Raw genomic sequence first — 20,439 nt, forward strand, 5'->3', positions numbered from 1 at the left:
CTGTCTCATCCCCATCATCTGATCAGCTGCTTCAACAGAAAGTCTGGGTGATCAAGTCTATCGATCACGGCTTCTCAAATGTTAATTGTTTCCTTGTCTCCTGTGTTTGAGAGCTCACTCCTTCTGTCCCACTGGTGTTGGGAATGGTGCCGGAGGTTTCTCCATTGCAATCCGCCCATTCCCGTCACACCCAACTGGACACACAACTGCAACCCAACACCGGGATCCTGGTTGTGGGAGCTGTCTTTACACCCGCACCAGCAGCATTTCAATCAGATCTCCCCATTCTGAACCCAGACAGGACAGGTCCAATCTGCTTATTCTCTCCTTGTGGGACGATTCACCACCTCCCCCACCCACCGGTCACTCACTCAACCCGCCCACCTGTCACTCACTCAACCCACCCACTGGTCACTCACCAAGCCCAGCGAGCTTTCCCTCCTGTCAGCCCCTCAGTAGCTTTGTCTCCCATCGTTACTGAGCAGTGTGTGAGACTGAGTTTGTGTGTTGAATGAGGAGTGAGTTGTGAGTTGGAAGGAATGTTTATGTGTGAATGTCTGTACATCAACAACGTGTGTGTGTGTTGTGAATATAGTGGAAATGGTGTATGGTTACCTGTACCGAGACGGTGAAAAGCCTGTCTTGCAAACTGTTCATACAGACCCGATCATTACAGAGTGCAGCGAGATAGAACAAGATAATCTGATAATAATAATAGAATGAATTGTTTAAAAATGCTTTGAACATGCCGGTATGTTGTGAGTATGAGTGTGTCTGTGCTTTGTAAATGTGCCTGTTTTGTGAAAGTGTATATGAATTAAATAGTGTTTACATTGTAAAAATGTGTGTGTGTGTGTGCAGTGTGAGTGTGTTTTGAAAGTGTCTGCATTGTGGAGGTGTGACTACATGTGCTGTGAATGGTGAATCTACACCCACAGTTGTGAAGTGTGTGTGTGCTCTGAAAGAGTTGTGAATTTGTATGTATGTATGCACTATGATAGTGTGCACATGGAAGTGTATCAGTGTGTGTGCGCACATACATTTGTAAATAAATGTGTAATTTGTGTGGGTGTAATGTGGATGTGTGCGTGCCCCGAATGTCAGAAACCGTGAGGGCTGACACCGTCGTGGTTCAGCGGTTAAGGTAGCCACCTGCCCAGACAGGGGCCCCTCTGTCTCCCCGGCCAAGCGGTGCCCAAGCCCTGTCCACACGAGGCCCCACCGTGACCTCGAGCCCATTACTGAGGGAAGTGCCGATGCTGACCGAGGAAGGGGGAGTGATGTCATCTGCAGCTGTCCACTCACAGTCCTCGGCGAGAGTTAACGGGTTCCCAGAGCCAGCAGCATCGTCAGGGGGAGCCCGGCCGGCCGGCTGTCAGCCTCCAGCTCAGCATCTCCGCAGATCGGCTGGGATGCCGGAGGCCCGAGTGCGGGGGAGAGAGAGAGGCTGCGAGGAGGAAGTGTTGAAAATCAGTCAAAGAGCGACAGTCGCTGAGAAGGTTTCTGAGGAGAGAGACTGAGAGTGGGGGGGGGGGGGGTCAGTGAGCGTGAGTAGCAGAGAGGGTGTGGAAGGAGAGAGAGAGAATAAGGGTAGAGGGAGGACAGTGAAGGATTGGAATTCAGAGAGTCTGACAGAGAAGCTGTGGGAGAGATTGAGAGAGGTTTAAATTCGGTCAGAGAGTCTGACAAGCTGTGGGAGAGATTGAGAGAGGTTTAAATTCGGTCAGAGAGTCTGGCAGAGAGAGTGTGTTTGTGTGGAAAGGAGGGTCAGAGGGACGAAGAGGAACAGGCAAACAGAGAGGGAAGGGTGGCAAAGGAGGGACTGAGAGAAAAGAGAGGGACACAGGTGGGACGCACCAAGAGTGAAACAGCCAGTGAAAAATGCGCAGGTAGGCCTAGTCATTGGCAAAGAGCGACTGAGCAGAGAAGCCCCTCGGTCCCAGCATGTCCCGCGCCCCCCCCGCCTCCCGCCGACATCCCCCGCAACCTCAGCTGCATCTCGGGCCTGTACGAGAAGGCCTGCAGGGCCCGGCAGCCGGCCGGAGCCGGGGAAGAGGGCGAGGTGGAGGAGGAGGGAGAGGGGAGGGGGAGGCAGGCGGGGACCAGGTGGCGGGACAGGGGCAGGAGGGCCCGCTCGCTCCCAGCCCGCGCGGAGGGGGGCTGGGAGGAGGAGGAGGAGGAGGAAGGGGAGGGTGCCGGCAGGGCTGGGGGCCGCAGCCGTAGCCCGGACACCCGCAAGAGGGTGAGGTTCGCGGACTGCCTGGGGCTGGAGCTGGCGGCCGTCTGTCGCTACAGTCGCTGGGAGGCCCCCCGCGTGCCCCCGCACGTCCAGGACCAGCTGCAACGCGACGCCATCCGGCAGTTCGGGGTCGGACGACAGGGCCTGGCTTTCAAGGTGGGTGGGGAAGGAGAGGGGTAACGGGGAGAGTGGGAGTTGGGGTCTGAGGATGGATAGGAGGGGGACGGAGAGGGGAGTGGAGGGAGGAGGGGTGAGAGTGGGAGAAAAGAGGGAAGGGGAGGATGAAAGGGTGGGCTTCGCACTTGAGGGTGAATGAGGGGAGGGAAGGGGGAAGAGGGTTTGTAGGAGGGAGAGGAAAGGGCCGGTGATGGAGGAGGGGTGGGATGTTGGGGTTTCAGGGTGGGGGTGAGATGAGGGAGAGGCCGCAACACGGAATGGTGGGAGGAGAGGTGTTAGAAGGGGAGGCTGCGGTTTGGAGGATTGAGTGTGGGGAAGAGGGCAAGATGGTGAGCTTAGGATGGGAAGAGGGAAGGGTGGTGGGAGGGTGAGGGTGCGAGAAGTGGAGGGAAGGATAGTTGTGGGAGGAGACGAGGAGGATGATGAGTGGAAGAAGAGGGGGAGGAATGGGAGCAAGAGAGGGAGTGGGCTGGGTGAATGTGGAGATAGGTAGGAGGGCAGAGTGGCAGGAGAGGAAGGGTGGTGGAGGTGGGAGAGGAGGCGAGGGATGGTAAGGATGGGGTAATGGAGGAAAGGTGGCAGGAAGTCAGGGGTGTTGGGCAATTGAGTGTATGAAGGGGAGGGAGTGAGGGGCAGAAGAGGAGGGCAAAGATGGGGTAGTGGAGGGAGAAGGTAAAGGAGTGTGTGGGGGTTAGGGAGAGGGGTTGAGGAAGGGCAGAGGAGAGGTGAGGGAGCATGAGAGGAATGAGGCTGGAAGAGGCAGTGGGCAAGAAGGAATTGAGCAAGTAGAGGGTTAAGGGAATGAGGAGGGTGTGAGAAGGGAGTAGGAGGAAGCAGGGAGGGGAAGGATGTGGTGTGAGGGAGGGGAGGATGAATGGGAGGGTGTGGGGTGAGGCGGCAGAGAGTATGGGGGTGAGGGAGGGGAGGATGAGGCTGGAGGAGGTTTGATAATGAGGGGTGAAAATGAGGAGAGGGTGGGGGAAAAAGCCGGAGGGTGGGGAAAGTGGGCTGATGATGTTGGGAAAGAGGGGACAGGGTAGTGGATGAGGATTGCGGGGGGGGAGGGAGATGGGAGAGGAGGAGAGGAGGGGGAGAGGGTGTGGATGAGGATTGCGGGGGGGGAGGGAGATGGGAGAGGAGGAGAGGAGGGGGGAGAGGGTGTGGATGAGGATTGCGGGGGGGAGGGAGATGGGAGAGGAGGAGGGGGAGAGGGTGTGGATGGACAGTAAGTGACGATGAGGTGGGGAGGTTGCTGTGAGGGATGGTGGGCTGGGTTGATCTGTTTATTTGTGTGTCTGAGGGTCGAGGAGGTCTGGGTGGTGTGGGTCACTACTGATGTGAGAGACAATGGGAGACCCACAGTGAACCTCCCCCTCTTGCCCCACTTCTCCCCTTCCTCATCTTCCCCTCTTTCCCTCTCTTCTCTCCCGCCTTCACATCTTCTGCTTTCCCCCATCCCACATCTTCCCTCTTCCCCTTCCCCTCTTTCACTTTCCCTCTCCCCACTTCCCTCACCCCTCCTTCACCATCCCCTCAACCCTCTTCCCCTTTCCATCTCACCCCTCCTCCTCTTCCTCCTCTCTCTCTTTCCCCTTCTCTCCCCTTCCCCTCCTCTCCCCTTCCCCTCCCCCTTCTCTCTCCTCCCCCTCCCCCTTTCTTTCCCTCCACCACATTCCCCCCAGAACCTCCCCCTCTCTTTCCCTCCACCACATTCCCCCCAGAACCTCCCCCTCACTCACACACAGAGGGCAATTCAGAGCTGCACGTGGGAGGTGACCAAATCCCTGGGGAACCCACCGAATCACAGGGAGAACATACAAACTCCAGACAGACAGTCAGGACGGCGCCTGGCTCTCTGTGTCCAACCACTGTCTTGCATTTCCTCCCGACTCTCAGCACCGGAGGCATCTCCAGTGTCTGTCCTCACACTTGAGGTGCCTCCCTTGTCAGCAAATATTACAGATGCCGGAATTCTGAGATCAAAGCAGGAAAGACTCGGCTAGTCAGTCAGCATCTGGGGAGTGAGAGCAGTTGATGAAAACAATGTGTCAGGTTAATGACCTTATCAGTTTCATGAGCCCTCATTGTACACCCGGTCATCCTTTCCTCGGTACACCTGTCGCTAACGCAGATACAGCGAGTTCAACTGGGGCACATTGGGATTGGTAGACTTTGGCCCCAACAGCCAAAGTTTCATGGAAATAGTTAGAAAGACAAACTACCATTTAAGTGAGTTCAACGTTTCAGAGGTACAGTTGATGTCAGAGAGATGTGTACAATACACACCCTGAAATGCTTTTCCTTCGCAATTATGTATTTAAATTAAATTACGAACAAATTACTGTTCTACCAATACTACTAGAGCACTATGAAACTGTGTATTGGTTCCTAATTCTTATCAATGTTGGAATTCATCCAGTGTGTGCTGGTTTGATTGACTGTAAATCAGTGTCGGCACCTACTGGACTGCCTGCAAACAACATTGTCAACAATTGTACCCTCTAACTCTTCATTCTCATTGGAACATACAAGATGATTGCCAATACCTTTAAATTCATCGTAGTTTCTAACTTTCTGAAGCAGTGAAATGATTTCATTTTCACTCCCGGCTGTTTCTGGCATCTCCAAGCCCAAATGTTTGAAACTGGAGTGAGCAAAGCAGTTCTGTATCGTCCTGCCGCTTGTTTCTCACCAGCTATTGGTGACACAAATCACTGTGTTTGGACAGAAGCACACACAGCTGCCTCTATTTAAAAACTGTTTCCTCTAAGCACAATGTTGGGTCTAAGGATCACGCAAGTGCACGTGGCTGATGCTAATTAGACAGGCTCCTGTCCCAATTAAGCGGCATAGTGTCCCAAATAAATGAAGGGAAGCCCAGAAATTTTCTCAATTAGCTATTTTTATTCTTCAGTAGTTGTTCCAAATAAGTGGCTGCCCCCAATTAACTGGTGGCCCTATTAACCAGAATCCATGGTATCAATCAGCCAATCATGTGAATGCGTAAAAGCACGCAGACATGGTCAAGAGGTTCAGTTGTTGTTCAGACCAAACATCGGAATGGGGGAAGAAGTGTGATCTAAGTGACGCTGACCACGGAGTGATTGTCGGTGCCAGATGGGGTGGTTTGAGTATCTCAGAAACTGCTGATCTCCTTGGTTTTTCATACATAACAACATCTAGAATTTCCAGAGAATGGTGTGAAACTGAAATAAACACACCCAGTGAGTGTGGTTCTGAGGGCAAAAAACGCCTCGTTAATGAGAGAGGTCAGAGGGGAATGGCCAGACTGACAGGAACTCAAATAACCACACATTACAACAGTGATGTGCAGAAGAGCTTCTCTGGACACACAACATGTTGAACCTTGAAGTGGATGGGCTACAACAGCAGAAGATCACAAATACGGGAGGTATCTAATAAAATGGCCACTGAGTTTATCTCCCTCTCTTCCCATTCCTCTCACTCTCTCTGTCTCTCTCTTTCTCCCTCACTCTCTCATTCTCTCCCTCTCCCACTCTCCCTCTCTCTCTCACACACACACACACACACTCACACACACACACACACGCAAACACACACACTCTCTCTCACACACACACAGACACACTCATTCCCTCTCACTCCCAGCTGACACCACCTCCCATGACAACTCAGTTTCCCCTGCCTCCCCATCGTCTCCCTCTGTCCACCTTCTCCACGGCTTCAGACGTCTTTGATTTCTAATTCTACCCGCTGCAGACAGAGCTCGTTGACCTGAAACATTGGTTCGTTCCTCCCTCGGCAGGTGCAGCCTGGCCTGCTGGGTCTGCACGGTGCATTTTTCAGATTTTACATCGAGAGTCGGGTGGTAGAGAGCCGAGGGCTGGTATTACTGTCCTGGCACCCTTCAGTTAGAGAACTGGAGCAGTTTGTACTCTCATTCTCAGTCTTTGGTGGGGCAGCCAGCTTCCCACTCCCAGAGGAAATGCATTGGATGTAGGCCAGTTTGTTGAGGGAACGTTTCTGTCATCGTGATTGTGTGCTCAGAGAATCGTAGATCAGTCCAGGCCTGAAAATAAAGGCCATTTGGCCCACCTAGTTCGTGCCAGGTTGGTCTGCCCAGTGCCATCGACCTACACCCAGACCGTATCCCTCCGAACCCTTCCCATCCACCTACCCATCCAAACTTCTGTTAAATGTTACAACTGCCCCTCGTCTCCCACTCCCACTGACAGCTCGCTCTCCACTCGCACCTCCTCCTGAGTGGAGAAGGCCCCCCCTCCGATTCCCCATCAATATTTCACCTTTCAACCTAGACCTCTGACCTCTGGTTTTGGTGTCACTCAACCCGAGGGCCAAACCTGCATGTGTTCACCTCTCATGCTTTTGTAAATCTCTACAAGATCTCCCCTCATTCTCTTAAGCTCCAGTGAGTAAAGACGTGACCTGTTTAACCATTTCCCGATAGCCCAGGAGCCATCACGTCAATTTTCTCCGCACTCTGACAAGCTGGTCGATAGTCCTTCCTGCAGGCAGGTGACCAGGACTCCAAATTCAGCAAGTCTTGTCCAAATTTTACGAGAAGGGAACGCCACTAGAGCAAAAAGAACTGCATTTCAGTGCAAAGTGATCAAAATATTCATATCGTTGCTGAACCGTTCACCTGCCTGGAAGGGAATTAGCCTTTCCTGATCCTGGTGTTGTGAGGCTTCAGGCTTCTGTACTGCCTGCCCGACGAGAACTGCACCAAGACAGCAAGGCCCAAAGGGAGGGGAACACTGATGATGGATGTTGCCTTCTTAAGGGAGTGGTGTGTCCATGATGTACTGGACAGAATCTGCTATTCTCTGCAGCTCTGGTACCATGCTTGAGCATGTGATTGTGTTGGTGATTTTGTACAGGAACAGTGGCGGCCATATTTGCCGCGCATGATGATGGCAGCCATTTTGTTGAGGGGGAAGGCCGCCATTTTGATGCCTGTGCCAATGGTGGCCACCTTGCTATGGGAAAACAGCAAACTCTGGAGGATTTGCCATTGGGAAGGCCAATGTTTATCACCCCCTCCCTGTGTGCATTACTCCCAGGTCCGTGCGGGAAGGATTCTCCTGTAGTCTAAGCAGAGAAATGGAAAACACTGAGGTGTTCCCCAGTTAGGACACCACACAGGAACCTACAGCAGTGGTCATTCCTCCTCCTGCTGCCCCAGTCCTTCGGGGCAGGAGAGGTTAGGGTCGTACCACCCTGGGCAGGCAGTGCACAGCACAGTCATGGCGGGGGGGGGGGGGGGGGTGGGGGGGTAGAGCCAGTGAATCAGTGTCCAGCCCCTGGAGGGCTGTCAGGGGCAGGATGATCCCGGCAGGAGAGAATTTGAGGAAATAAAACAAAACAAAACTGCTCGGAAGCACTTAACGGGCCTGAGGCACCAGCTGAGAGGCAATCAGCTCTGAAGAGACGCAACGTCAGCTGAAATAAAATTCTGATGCAGGCCCCAAGGAATGGCTCAAACACCCAGAACTCCCCACTGCCTTCCTGTCAGCGATTTCATAGAACTGGAATTGAAATTGGAATCAATTTATTAATGTTCACAGGTGCTGCAGTCAGGGAGAGACACGATTTGCACAGATCCATGCATAACCCAGCAGAACAACTACAGAATGCAGAATAGAGTGTGATGGCTACACAGAAAGTACAGCGCAGGTAGATTGTGAGGCTCTTTCAGCTCCTGTCATCCGTGATCCCCGTCACGCTAGTCCCATATTCCTGCGTTTGGCCTGTTTCCTGCCTAAACGCCTGTTAAATATTGTAATTGTACATATCCGTATATCTCCCCGGAAGCTCACATATCCATGTGGAAAACACGTCGCTCTTTTTCAAATCTTTCCCCTCTCACCCTCAGCCTCTGCCCTCCTGGTTCTAGACTCCCCTTCCTTAGGAGAGGAACTCTGTCTACCCCATACTTGTCCCAGGTTATCCTGGGACCAGCACGCGTGTACCATCACAAAGAAGGTACAACGGAGCCTCTACTTTGTTAGAAGTCTACGTAGATTCGGCACATCATCCAGAACTTCGACAAACTTCTATAGGTGCATGGTGGGGGGCATCCTGAGCGGTTGCATCCCAGTCTGGTGTGGAAAAGCAGAGCCCAGGAATGGAAATGTCTACAGAAAGTAATGATACAGCCCAGTCCATCATGGACAAACCTCCCCCCCCACCAAGAAGGCAGCATCCATCGTCAAGGGCACCCACCATCCTGGCCATGCTCTCTTCTCGCTGTTGTCATCAAGATAGAGGTACAGGAACCACACCAGGTTCAGCAACAGTTATTACCCCTCAGCCATCAGACTCCTGAACCAGTGTGGATAACTTCACTCACCCCAACACTGAACTGATTCCACACATCAGACTCCTGAACCAGTGTGGATAACTTCACTCACCCCAACACTGAACTGATTCCACACATCAGACTCCTGAACCAGTGTGGATAACTTCACTCACCCCAACACTGAACTGATTCCACACATCAGGCTCCTGAACCAGTGTGGATAACTTCACTCACCCCAACACTGACCCAATTCCACACCTACACCACCAGGTTCAGCAACAGTTATTACCCCCTCAGCCTTCAGTCTCTTGAACCAGTGTGGATAACTTCACTCACCCCAACACTGACCCAATTCCACAACCCACACCACCAGGTTCAGCAACAGTTATTACCCCTTAGCCATCAGGCTCCTGAACCAGTGTGGATAACTTCACTCACCCCAACACTGAACTGATTCCACACATCAGACTCCTGAACCAGTGTGGATAACTTCACTCAGTCCAACACAGACCCAATTCCACACCTACACCACCAGGTTCAGCAACAGTTATTACCCCTCAGCCATCAGGCTCCTGAACCAGTGTGGATAACTTCACTCACCCCAACACTGACCCAATTCCACACCTACACCACCAGGTTCAGCAACAGTTATTACCCCTCAGCCATCAGACTCCTGAACCAGTGTGGATAACTTCACTCACCCCAACACTGACCCAATTCCACACCTACACCACCAGGTTCAGCAACAGTTATTACCCCTCAGCCATCAGACTCCTGAACCAGTGTGGATAACTTCACTCACCCCAACACTGAACTGATTCCACACATCAGGCTCCTGAACCAGTGTGGATAACTTCACTCACCCCAACACTGAACAGATTCCACACATCAGGCTCCTGAACCAGTGTGGATAACTTCACTCACCCCAACACTGAACAGATTCAACACATCAGGCTCCTGAACCAGTGTGGATAACTTCACTCACCCCAACACTGAACTGCTTCCACACATCAGGCTCCTGAACCAGTGTGGATAACTTCACTCACCCCAACACTGAACTGATTCCACACATCAGGCTCCTGAACCAGTGTGGATAACTTCACTCACCCCAACACTGAACTGATTCCACACATCAGGCTCCTGAACCAGTGTGGATAACTTCACTCACCCCAACACTGAACTGATTCCACACATCAGGCTCCTGAACCAGTGTGGATAACTTCTCTCAGCTCAACACTGAACTGATTCCACACATCAGGCTCCTGAACCAGTGTGGATAACTTCACTCACCCCAACACTGAACTGATTCCACACATCAGGCTCGTGAACCAGTGTGGATAACTTCACTCACCCCAACACTGAACTGATTCCACACATCAGGCTCCTGAACCAGTGTGGATAACTTCTCTCACCTCAACACAGACCCAATTCCACACCTACACCACCAGGTTCAGCAACAGTTATTACCCCTTAGCCATCAGACTCCTGAACCAGTGTGGATAACTTCACTCACCCCAACACTGACCCAATTCCACAACCCACAGACTCATTTCCAGGGATGGTACAACTCTTGATCTCGGAATTTCTTTCTCACCTCCTCCTGTGTAATCTGTCTATGAGTTCCTTTGCCTCGCTCCTACAGACCCCGTGTCTGTCTCCCGATGAAAAAATCCATGTAAGATCCACCCCATCTCTTTTGGCTCCACATGAAGATTACCATTCTGATCTTCCAGACAAATAGTTCTGTCCCTTGAAGTCCTTTATCTGCTAACATATCTGTAGTATCCCTGGGGACTTTCCTTCATTTTGTCTCCTAGGGCAACCTCGTGTCTTCTTTTAACCTCCTGATTTCTTTCCTCAGGTAAGAGCTCTCTTGCATTTCTTACACGACTCAATCACCTCGTTTGTTCCTGCCTGTTCTGCACCACAGTTTTCCTTAACCAGGGCCTCAATATCTCTCAAAAACCCAGGGTCCCGACACTGGTTATCTTCACCTTTTATTCTGCCGGGCGCATACGGGCTTTGCCCTCTCAGAATTTTGTTTTTGAGGATCTCCCACCTACCCAGCACTCCTTTGCCAGAAAGCAGCCTGTCCCGGTCCCCACTTGCCGGATCTTGCTGATGCCAACGAGGTTGGCCTTTCTCCGATTTAGAATCTCTACCCGCAGACAGGACCCGTCTTTTTCCATATTTACTTTGAAACTAATGGCTTTATTTTCCCAAGGTATCCTTCGGTCACGCTGCTTGTCTGTCTGTCTTTGTTTATTCGTGTTGTATTTCTTTATTTGCTTGTGAATGCCCGCAAGAAAATGACCCTGAAGCTTGTGTATAGTGGCACACTGCATTTGTAGTGCGATAACTCTTCTTTGACTTTGACCTTGAAGGTAAGGATAACCCCCGCCCTGTACTATATCCCCCGCCCCAGCATTCGAGGCCATGCCCTGCTTTATCTCCTCTGAACCCTCTCCATTGCTGCCCCGTCTTTCCAGCCTTGAGATGCTCAGTACTCTGAGTGTGGACTGATCAATGCTTCCTGTTCCATTCGGGAGAGGGTGGGGGGAATTGACTCCCTCCCTGCTTCTCGTTCAAGGCAGGAGGCTAATTGTGATGGTCTCCCTCCGTCCCATCTCCCCACCCTCCCCGAGGGGCCTTGTAACCCACCCCGCTGACCCGTTGTACCTCATTCCCCTGACTAAATCCCACTCCCTCCAGGAAATGAATCCCAGATTATTGCTCCTCTCCGATTGGGAACAGTTTTACCTGCCTCATATTTATACCCTTGCCCCAGCACCGCTCAACAAGGGCAGCCCCCTCCACCACCCTGCACACCACTTATTTGGGGCAGAATTGCCCCCACTTCTCCACCCAACGCGACCAGCGATCCCCTCCCACCCTCGACATCCTCCCTTCTCCTACCCCTCCCATCAGGAATACATACAGAAGACTGAAAGCGTGAGTCACCAGGCCCCAGGACCACCAAACTTCTCAGGACAACATATCAGGTTCAGAATCACCGGCGTGTGACGTGAAATTTGTTCATTTAGCAGCAGCAGTTCAGTGCAATACAGAATATAGAAGAAAAACCATCAATCGATTATAGTATATGTATATAGAATAAATTAAAAACCGTGCAAAAACAAAAAAATATACTATATATTTAAAAAGTGAGGTGTTCAAAGATTCAGTGTCCATTTAGGAATTGGATGGCCGAGGGGAAGAAGCTGTTCCTGAATCGCTGAGTGTGCTTTCAGGCTTCTGTACCTCCTCCCTGATGGTAACAATGAGAAAAGGACATGTCCTGGGTGCCGGAGGTCCTTAGTAATGGACGCTGCCTTTCTGAGACGCCGCTCCCTGAGGATATCCTGGGTACTTTGTAGGCCGGTACCCAAGATGGAGCTGACTAGATTTACAACCCTCTGCAGCTTCTTCCAGTCCTGTGCAGTAGCCCCTCCGTACCAGACAGTGATGCAGCCTGTCAGAATGCTCTCCACGGTACAACTATAGAAGTTTTTGAGTGTATTTGTTGACATGCCAAATCTCTTCAAGCTCCTAGTGAAGTATAGCCACTGTCTTGCCTTCTTTATAACTACATCGATATGTTGGGACCAGGTTAGATCCTCAGAGATCTTGACACCTCTCTCCACTTCTGATCCCTCTGGGAGGATTTATTGTTACAAGACGATGAAATATGCCCCTCATACAATGTTGGACTCCAGAACTCACAGGCTATGATCTTGCACCTGCACCACACCTGCTTCCCACCGGACCGTTTCAACGTAGGGATGAAAGCCCAGTCCATGTGACGATGATAAACGGATTGACCCTCCCCACCACCGCCGAGCCAGAACCCAACCTTCTCCTCCTCCCTGATGCCACGGGAAGTGTCTCCGCCCCTCGTGCCACTGACCGCGGGCCAGCCCGGATTCACCGCCCCCCGCACTCTCCCCACAGCTCCAGCCCTGTCCCGACTGCTGCGAGCAGCGTACTCCACCCTGATTTCACTAAGAATCAGAAGCAGAAAGAGGCCTTTCAGCCCCTTCCCTCCTGCTATCCCCTCCCATTCAAACCACAGCCCATCTTCTGCCTCAGCGTCACTTTCCTGCCCCTGACGATTCCTTTCTTCATCCTGGAAGGGTGTAACATCGAGGCTTGGTGAGGTCTCACTCGGACTACAGGGAACAGTTGGGGCCCTCATCTAAGAAAGGATGTTGGACAGGGTTCAAGGAGGTTCATAAAAATGATTCTGGGATTGAAAGGGTTTCACCATAAGCATGTAATGGCTCTGGAGCTCTACCCACTGGAATTCAGCAGAATAAGGGGCCATTTCGATGAAACCTATCGAATGGTGAAAGGCCTCAATGGAATGGATGTTTCCTGTGGTGGGGGGCGTCTCGGACCAGAGGACACAGCCTCAGATTAGAACAGGAATGAGGAGGAATTTCTTTGTCCGGAGAGTGGTGAATCTGCGGAATTCTTTAACACAGGCGGCTGTGGACGACAAGCCTTTATGTATATTGAAGGCAGACGTTGATAGATTCTTGAAGGGATACGGGGAGAAGATTGGGGCTGAGGGGGAAAATGGATCGGCCATGATGAAATGGCAGAGCAGACTCGATGGGCTGAATGGCCTAATTCTCCTCCTGTGCCTTATAGTCTTATACACGTACCACACATACATTAAACACAAACTTGCAAACCAAGTACACATACAAACACCAAACATACTCAGGTACAGCACACGGATGTCACACACACAGACACAGATTTGGTAGCATATGCCAGGACGTGTGGTGGGAAACTCCCTCTGTGTCTGACCCTGTCCCTGTGAGTGTGTGACGGGACGGTGTGGAGGGAGCCTCACCCTGTGTCTGACCCTGTCCCTGGGAGTGTGTGACGGGACGGTGTGGAGGGAGCCTCACCCTGTGTCTGACCCTGTCCCTGGGAGTGTGTGACGGGACGGTGTGGAGGGAGCCTAACCCTGTGTTTGAACCTGTTATAAAACTGAGCCAAGGACTGAGTTTTAGGAAGTTCCATGACTAGGATTCATTGACCCTGGATACAGAGGTGATGTGATGATGTCCTGAGATTTTCGATGTTTGCCCTTGACGACTGCTGAGCCAGAGGGGTGAGGTGGGGAGCGGATGGGATAACCTTCAAAACAAGATCCCAAATTAATTTGGAAAGTTCTGGAATCATTTATTCACATGAGTGGAACAGCAGAGGTGAGCTCTCTAGCACAGGAGATATTAATATTTAAAATCCCACAATCGATAAAATTTTATTTTTGATTGCCAAGAAATATCTAGAAGGGACTTAGAGCACAGAAAACGTTTACATAGCTTGGATTCAAACTGACAATACCCTAGGGAATGCAGGAAGAGAACCCCTTATCTAAATGGCTCATAATTCATTTAACCAGGAGTGTGTGACGGGACGGTGTGGAGGGAGCATCACCCCGTGTCTGACCCTGTCCCTGGGAGTGTGTGACGGGACGGTGTGGAGGGAGCATCACCCCATGTCTGACCCTGTCCCTGGGAGTGCGTGACGGGACGGTGTGGAGGGAGCATCACCCAGTGTCTGACCCTGTCCCTGGGAGTGTGTGACGGGACTGTGTGGAGGGAGCCTCACCCTGTGTCTGACCCTGTCCCCGGGAGTGTGTGACGGGACGGTGTGGAGGGAGCCTCACCCTGTGTCTGACCCTGTCCCTGGGAGTGTGTGTCGGGACGGTGTGAAGGGAGCCTCACCCTGTGTCTGACCCAGTCCCTGGGAGTGTGTGATGGGACGGTGTGGAGGGAGCCTCACCATGTGTCTGACCCAGTCCCTGGGAGTGTGTGATGGGACGGTGTGGAGGGAGCCTCACCCTGTCAGATTGTTAGGACCCTCTCTACTGCATGTCACTATCGATGTGCCTAGTCCAGCTCCCTACAGGAAGTAGGAGAGGTAATGGTCAACTTTTGTGACTGTGTGGGAGGTTCTGGCAGATGTTCCCTCCCAGGAGTTTGAAACTGCTTGTAGTTCCCACTTCCTGTGCAGCCAATATAGAGGAGTTTGAGTAGTGTCAATAGCCATCGCTTTTGTCTTGTCGACATTGAGGAAGAGATTATTTGGCTGGTACTGGTCCGCAAGCTCTTCCAGGTCCTCCCTGTTGGCAGTCTCATCATTGTTGGAGATGAGCCCCACCACTGTCGCATCATCAGTGAACTTGACAGTGCAATTTCTTTGGTGTCTGGCCATGCCGTCATGTGTGAGCTGTGAGTACCGTTGTATAAAAAGATAAAAATAATCTATTTGGATGGTTGTTTTAGGTTAAATTGTATGCTATCGGAAGGGAATCTTCATCAACAGGGAAAGTGGGCCAAGGAGTGGCAAATGCAGTTTCATACGGGCCTCACACAGTGAATGGAGTGCTGCGGAGTACAGGAACAGTCACGGTTCCATGGAGGTTGTGTCACGGGTACACAGGGTGGTGAAGAGGGCATTCAGGCCTTTCATCAGTCACGGCTGTTGATGAGACCGGACCTGGAACAGCATCTTCTGTTTTGGTCACCTTCTTACCAGAGTGATGTCATTGAGGTTGAAAGAGTGTGGGTATGTTGCCAGGGCTGGTGGGCCTGAGTTAAGGGGAGAGGTCGCAGGCTGGGACTTTATTCCCCAGTGCGCAGGTCTCTCTCCTTAACTTAAACTCATTAGGGGCACCATAGTACTGTGTAAAAGTCTTGGGCACCCCGGTTTTTATATGGCTTCAGATAGTCACAGAGCCCCGACCTCAACTTCGTCCAGGCTGTCTGGGATTACCTGGAGATTCAGAAGCAGGCGAGACAGCCAAAGTCTGCAGAGGAACTGTGGAAAGCTCTCCGAGACGCTTGGAACCAGCCGGGTTTCTTATAGAACTGCCCCTCAGTGGACCTGAGAGAACTGATGCAGATTTAAAGACAAAGGGCGGTCACGAAGTAGGGTTCAGTGCTTTCCCGGTTAACACGCAAAATCTCTTCCTGGGCTTCCAGCCAGGTCCACACATTGATTTTAACCAATCGGTGAATGTCGGTTAAAACTGATTCCCGGACTCAGCTAGAAGCCCAAGAAGAGTTTAAAAGGGCAGTCACATCAAATAGAGATTTATTTTTTTAAACTGTTTACTAATCTTTATGGTTTTTTTATACTTAGAAACATCTCATTGTTTTTGAAAGCACTTTCGTTTTACAATATAGTTTTTACGAGTACCCAAAGCTTGTGCACAGAACAGCAGATGGGGAGAAGACGCACAGCCTCTTCCCCAGGGAAAGGGAACCTACATTTGTAAATCCAGAGGGTGAGAGGGGAAAGATTTTAAAATGGGGCCCGAGTGGTAAGTTTTCTCCCGCAGAGGGTGATGGGTTTGTGGAGAGAGATGCCACAGGAGGTGGGGGCAATTGAGCAGGTATACGGACGGGAAAGGAGAGGGATATTGTTACCATCAGTTTATTATCGTCACGGGTAGAGTGAAAACCTTGTCTCGCGTACCGTCCAGACAGATCAGATCATTACACAGTGCATTGAGGTAGAACAATAACAGAATGCAGAATAGAGTGTAACAGGCAGAGAGGGAGTGCAGTGCAGGGAAACACCAAGGCGCAAGGTCCTGACGGCATAGGCGGTGAGGTCAGGAGTCCATCTTATCAGTTCAGTTCAGTTTCAGTTTATTGTCATTTAGAAACCACAAATGCAATGAAGTTAAAAAATGAAACAACATTCCCCCAGAATGATATCACAAAAGCACATGACAAAACAGACACCACCAGAAAATCCACATAACGTTTGGCAATCCCCAGTCCAGAGTCCGGAGAGGCTGCTGCATATTAACATCGCGCTGCCATCTTAGCGCGTCCCCGGAAAGGAGCTCCAAAACCCCAGACAAAACAAGACCAAAAACCAAAGCTACAAGACCTGCACAAAACCACATAGTTACAACAGAGCAAACAATAGCATAATTGATTAAGAACAGACCATGGGCACAGTAAAAATTGTCCAAAGATGTTAAAATACTCTGAGTTCGAAAGAAACCACCACCCAGTTTCTGGGGAACCAGTTATCAGGGAACCGTTTGATGATCTTCAATCTGCGGGGTCGAAGCTGTCCCCTAGTCAGGTGGAAAGTGCTTCCAGGGGTTTTGTGTCTTGTAGCCGATGGGAGGGAGGAGACGGTGCCGGGGGTGGGGGTTCTGCAGCGAGGCAGGTTTCTGTGGTGCTGGGCTGTCTCCGCCCTTTCCCGGGGTCACGGGCAGAGCCGTGATGCTTCCCGCCGAAGCCGCTGTCTCTGGATTTGGGCCGACTAGGACCAGCTGAGATGAGAATCTGGGCCAGATGCGCCGAAGGGTCTGTAACACTTCTCCCGTCTCTTCCCCTCGCAGGATCCCGGCCAAGCCCGACCGCTGGAGCCGACCTTCGCCAACCCCATCTCGTCCGGTGACTTCATGCAGAAGGTGCGGCGCGACAAGGTGTGCCTGGAGGGTGTGGAAGTGGAGAGGTTCCGCCTGCGGGGCACCGTCCGGGTCCTCAATCTGGCCTTCTCCAAGGAGGTGACGGTGCGCCACACCGCCGACGAATGGTCCACCTACACGGACACGCCGGCCCGCTACATCCCGGGCTCGGCCGACCTGCACACCGACCGCTTCGCCTTTGAGCTGGCCCTGCCCCCGTACCTCACGGGCCGCTCGCTGCAGCTGGCGGTCCGCTACCGGGTCGGCCTGGACGTCTACTGGGACAACGACGGCGGACGGAACTACTGCCTGCAGCCCACGCAGGCGGCGCCCGGAGCATCCCCCCCTCCGGCCGAATACTGCCCCGGGTGGATCCATTTCGTGTGAGGGACGGGACGAGGCGGCGGCGGCATCCAGGCTAAAATAATGGACCCCCTTCTGCTGGGGAACACCGACTCGATTGAGAGGCCGTGGAGAAGTGGGGTGGGGGACGGCCGTATTCCTCCCAGAATGTCTGCCTTTTTCCCGGGACTGGTGCCCATCTCGCTCCCCACCCCTTGAGATGGCACCCACAGCTTCCCAGATTTACCCGCGGCCCCTCTCTCCGGATCACCTCAGAGACCCTCCACCCTCACCTCCCCATACTCTCTGCCCCCTAACCTCCCCACCCTAGTCAGACGTGGAAGTGGAGACTGGGGAGGGGAGGTGTGTCACCCCCCCTCCTCACGACCCACCTGACTGTGGTTTCAGCCCCGCGTCCCCGCCCGAACATTAACGCCCCAACGTTCGCTAACGAGGCATCCGTCTCCCCCGGCTTTACATGCCCCCGCTGACGCTCCTCCCGCTGCCCTTCCAGGAAGACGCCTCCAAAACTGCCCCTCCGTCCGGGAGGAAGTATCTCATCCGTAAATGGGCGACCCCCTTCCTCCCCACGCCCACTCTGCCGAGAGACCCCCTCCGGTTAGGGAGATACTACATCTGCCCCTCTTCTTCGCCCAATCAACGGGAGAACCCACCCGGAGCTTCTGGCCGCTGGGTGGGCGAGATCGGGACCCGGCCGAATCCCCTCAGTACGGATCCATCTCGCCCCCACCCTAAGCGTGGGGCATGGGGAGCCGCGGACTGTGTTCGGCCGGGATTGTATTGGTACAAACCCAACACAATACTTGTGTATCGTGGATTGTCCCACCACCCGTGGGGAGCCGCGGACTCTGTGACTGTGTTCGGCCTCATTGTGTTCGCTAATTTATTTAGTTTTCGCTCCTTAATGAAATAAACGTCCCAAGAAGCGGAGGGGGTGTCCTGGAGTGAACTCCCGCGGATCGTTGGTTCAGTATGACGTTGACGATCATGGTCTACTCGAATCATCTTATCTCTAATTGCCGACGGGACATCAACCGTCTCGACTTTAACACGCCTCTCCCCAACTCCACTCCCTCCGCACTAATGCTAACCTCGCCATCATGGGGGGGGGGGTGCAGTAATGGTCTGGCGCCAACTCTCAGACCCCTCCTCTTACCCCTTGAACAGGACCCCCACCAAGAAACACCAGGCCACTGTCTCCCACACCATCACCAACCTAATCAGCTCTGGGGATCTCCCATCCACTGTCACCGACCTCATACTCCCCCCCCCCCACCGCACCTCCCGTTTCGATCTCTAGCCAAGATCCACAAATCTGCCTGTCCACCCAGACCCATTGTTTCTGCTTGTTCCTATTACCCCACCTCAAGAACCTACATTTGCATAATCCCCCACCCCCGTTCAGTCTCTTCCTACCTACTATTCAGGGACCCAAAAAGAGGCGAGGAGACACTTCACCTGTGAATCTCTTGGGGCCATCTATTGCGTCTGGTGCTCCCGGTGAGACCACTTTGCCGAGCACCTAACTCCACGAGAAAAAGCGGTGTCTCCCGGTGGCCACCCATTTCAATTCTTCTTCCCAGTCCCATTCCAACATGTCAGTCCTTGGCCTCCTCTGCTGCCGCGATGAGGACACTCTCAGGTTGGTAGAGAAACGCTCTATATTCCTTTTTAGCCTCCAACCTAATGGCATGAACATCGATTCCAATAATCGACCCCCTCCCACCACCACCACCATTTCCACATTTCCGTTTCTCTCCCACAACTTATCTCCTTACCTGTCCATCAATTCCCACCGGTGCTCCTTCCCCTTCCCTGTCTTCCATGGTCCTCTACCCTCTCCAGTCAGATTCCCTCTTCTCCAATCCTTCAACTCTTTCTCCAATCAACTTCCCAGCTCTTTACTTCACCCCTCCCCCTCTCTCGGTTTCACCTATCACCTGCCGCCTTGTACTTCTTCCTTCCACCCCCACCTTCTTACTCTGACCCTTCCTCTCTAGTCCTGAAGTAGGGCCTCGGCCCGAAGCATCGACTGTAACCTTTTCCATAGACGCTGCCTGGTCTGCTGACTTCCTCCAACATTGGCCACGGTCTTTCCGCTTTTGCTGAGCCGATGGCGACTCGCTGCGATCAGGAAGGTGCTTTACCGCCACCTACTGGTGGGGAGTGTGATCCGATCCTCCCTCCCAAACCGGGCCCGACACCGGCAATGCCTCAGGTGGCAGGATACCCTGCAAACTACCCAGTAATCGCCTAACCGGCTTCCTAGGTTCTGTGGCACACCATGGTCGCAGGGTCCACCCTTTCACACCGCCGATCCAATGCTTACCAACAAATGCCAAAATGGAGCAAACCTCCGTCTCGCCGGCCACACATCTCCCCTCCCGTTCCTTCCCAAAAGGCGCCTCTCCTGAACTGATGGTAACAGATTTTAATGCCACCTCCCTGTCCCATTCATAACCCGCCATTTCCCAATCCCAGCCAACCCGTACTTTGACCACAACGTCTACCTCTGACGGGGTAAGTGTCTGCTTTGCCATGACATCTGCCCTTTCATGACCCGATACTCCCACGCGTGCGGCTACCCGACAGAACTGCACTACCATTGCCGCACTTCAGCAAAAGATCGGGTCTCCTTCGGCGCTTCGGTTCCAGATTCCGCAGAACCTCAGCAGGTCACCGCGCCAGTTTGACTTTTCTTGTTCAACCCTTTGCAAACCAACTATAGCGGCCATAAATTCTGCCGTTTGGACAGACAACCCATCCGACAGCCTTTCCCCCGGCTCGGCACTAAACCAAGGGATAAATATCCGTGAGTCCACGCGGTTACTATCTCGGTCTTTAGAACGAGAAGGAAAATTACTTCTCCTGTAGATGTCCGGACACCCTTTCACCCCCCAC

At 52.5% G+C, this 20,439-nt stretch overlaps 1 protein-coding gene across 1 annotated transcript; it reads left to right on the plus strand.

Moving 5' to 3' along the window:
* Positions 1–1,717: 1,717 nt before the first annotated feature.
* LOC132381682 (protein phosphatase 1 regulatory subunit 3E-like) lies at positions 1,718–18,909 on the plus strand (the record flags this gene model as incomplete). The annotated part of the gene is made up of 2 exons (XM_059951276.1): positions 1,718–2,395; positions 17,107–18,909. Coding segments are annotated over 2 exons (1,134 nt in total), but the record flags the coding sequence as incomplete, so codon positions are not given.
* Between the last annotated feature and the right edge of the window lie 1,530 nt (positions 18,910–20,439).

The sequence above is a fragment of the Hypanus sabinus genome, chromosome 26, assembly GCF_030144855.1.
Source record: "Hypanus sabinus isolate sHypSab1 chromosome 26, sHypSab1.hap1, whole genome shotgun sequence".
Taxonomy (NCBI): Eukaryota; Metazoa; Chordata; class Chondrichthyes; order Myliobatiformes; family Dasyatidae; genus Hypanus; species Hypanus sabinus.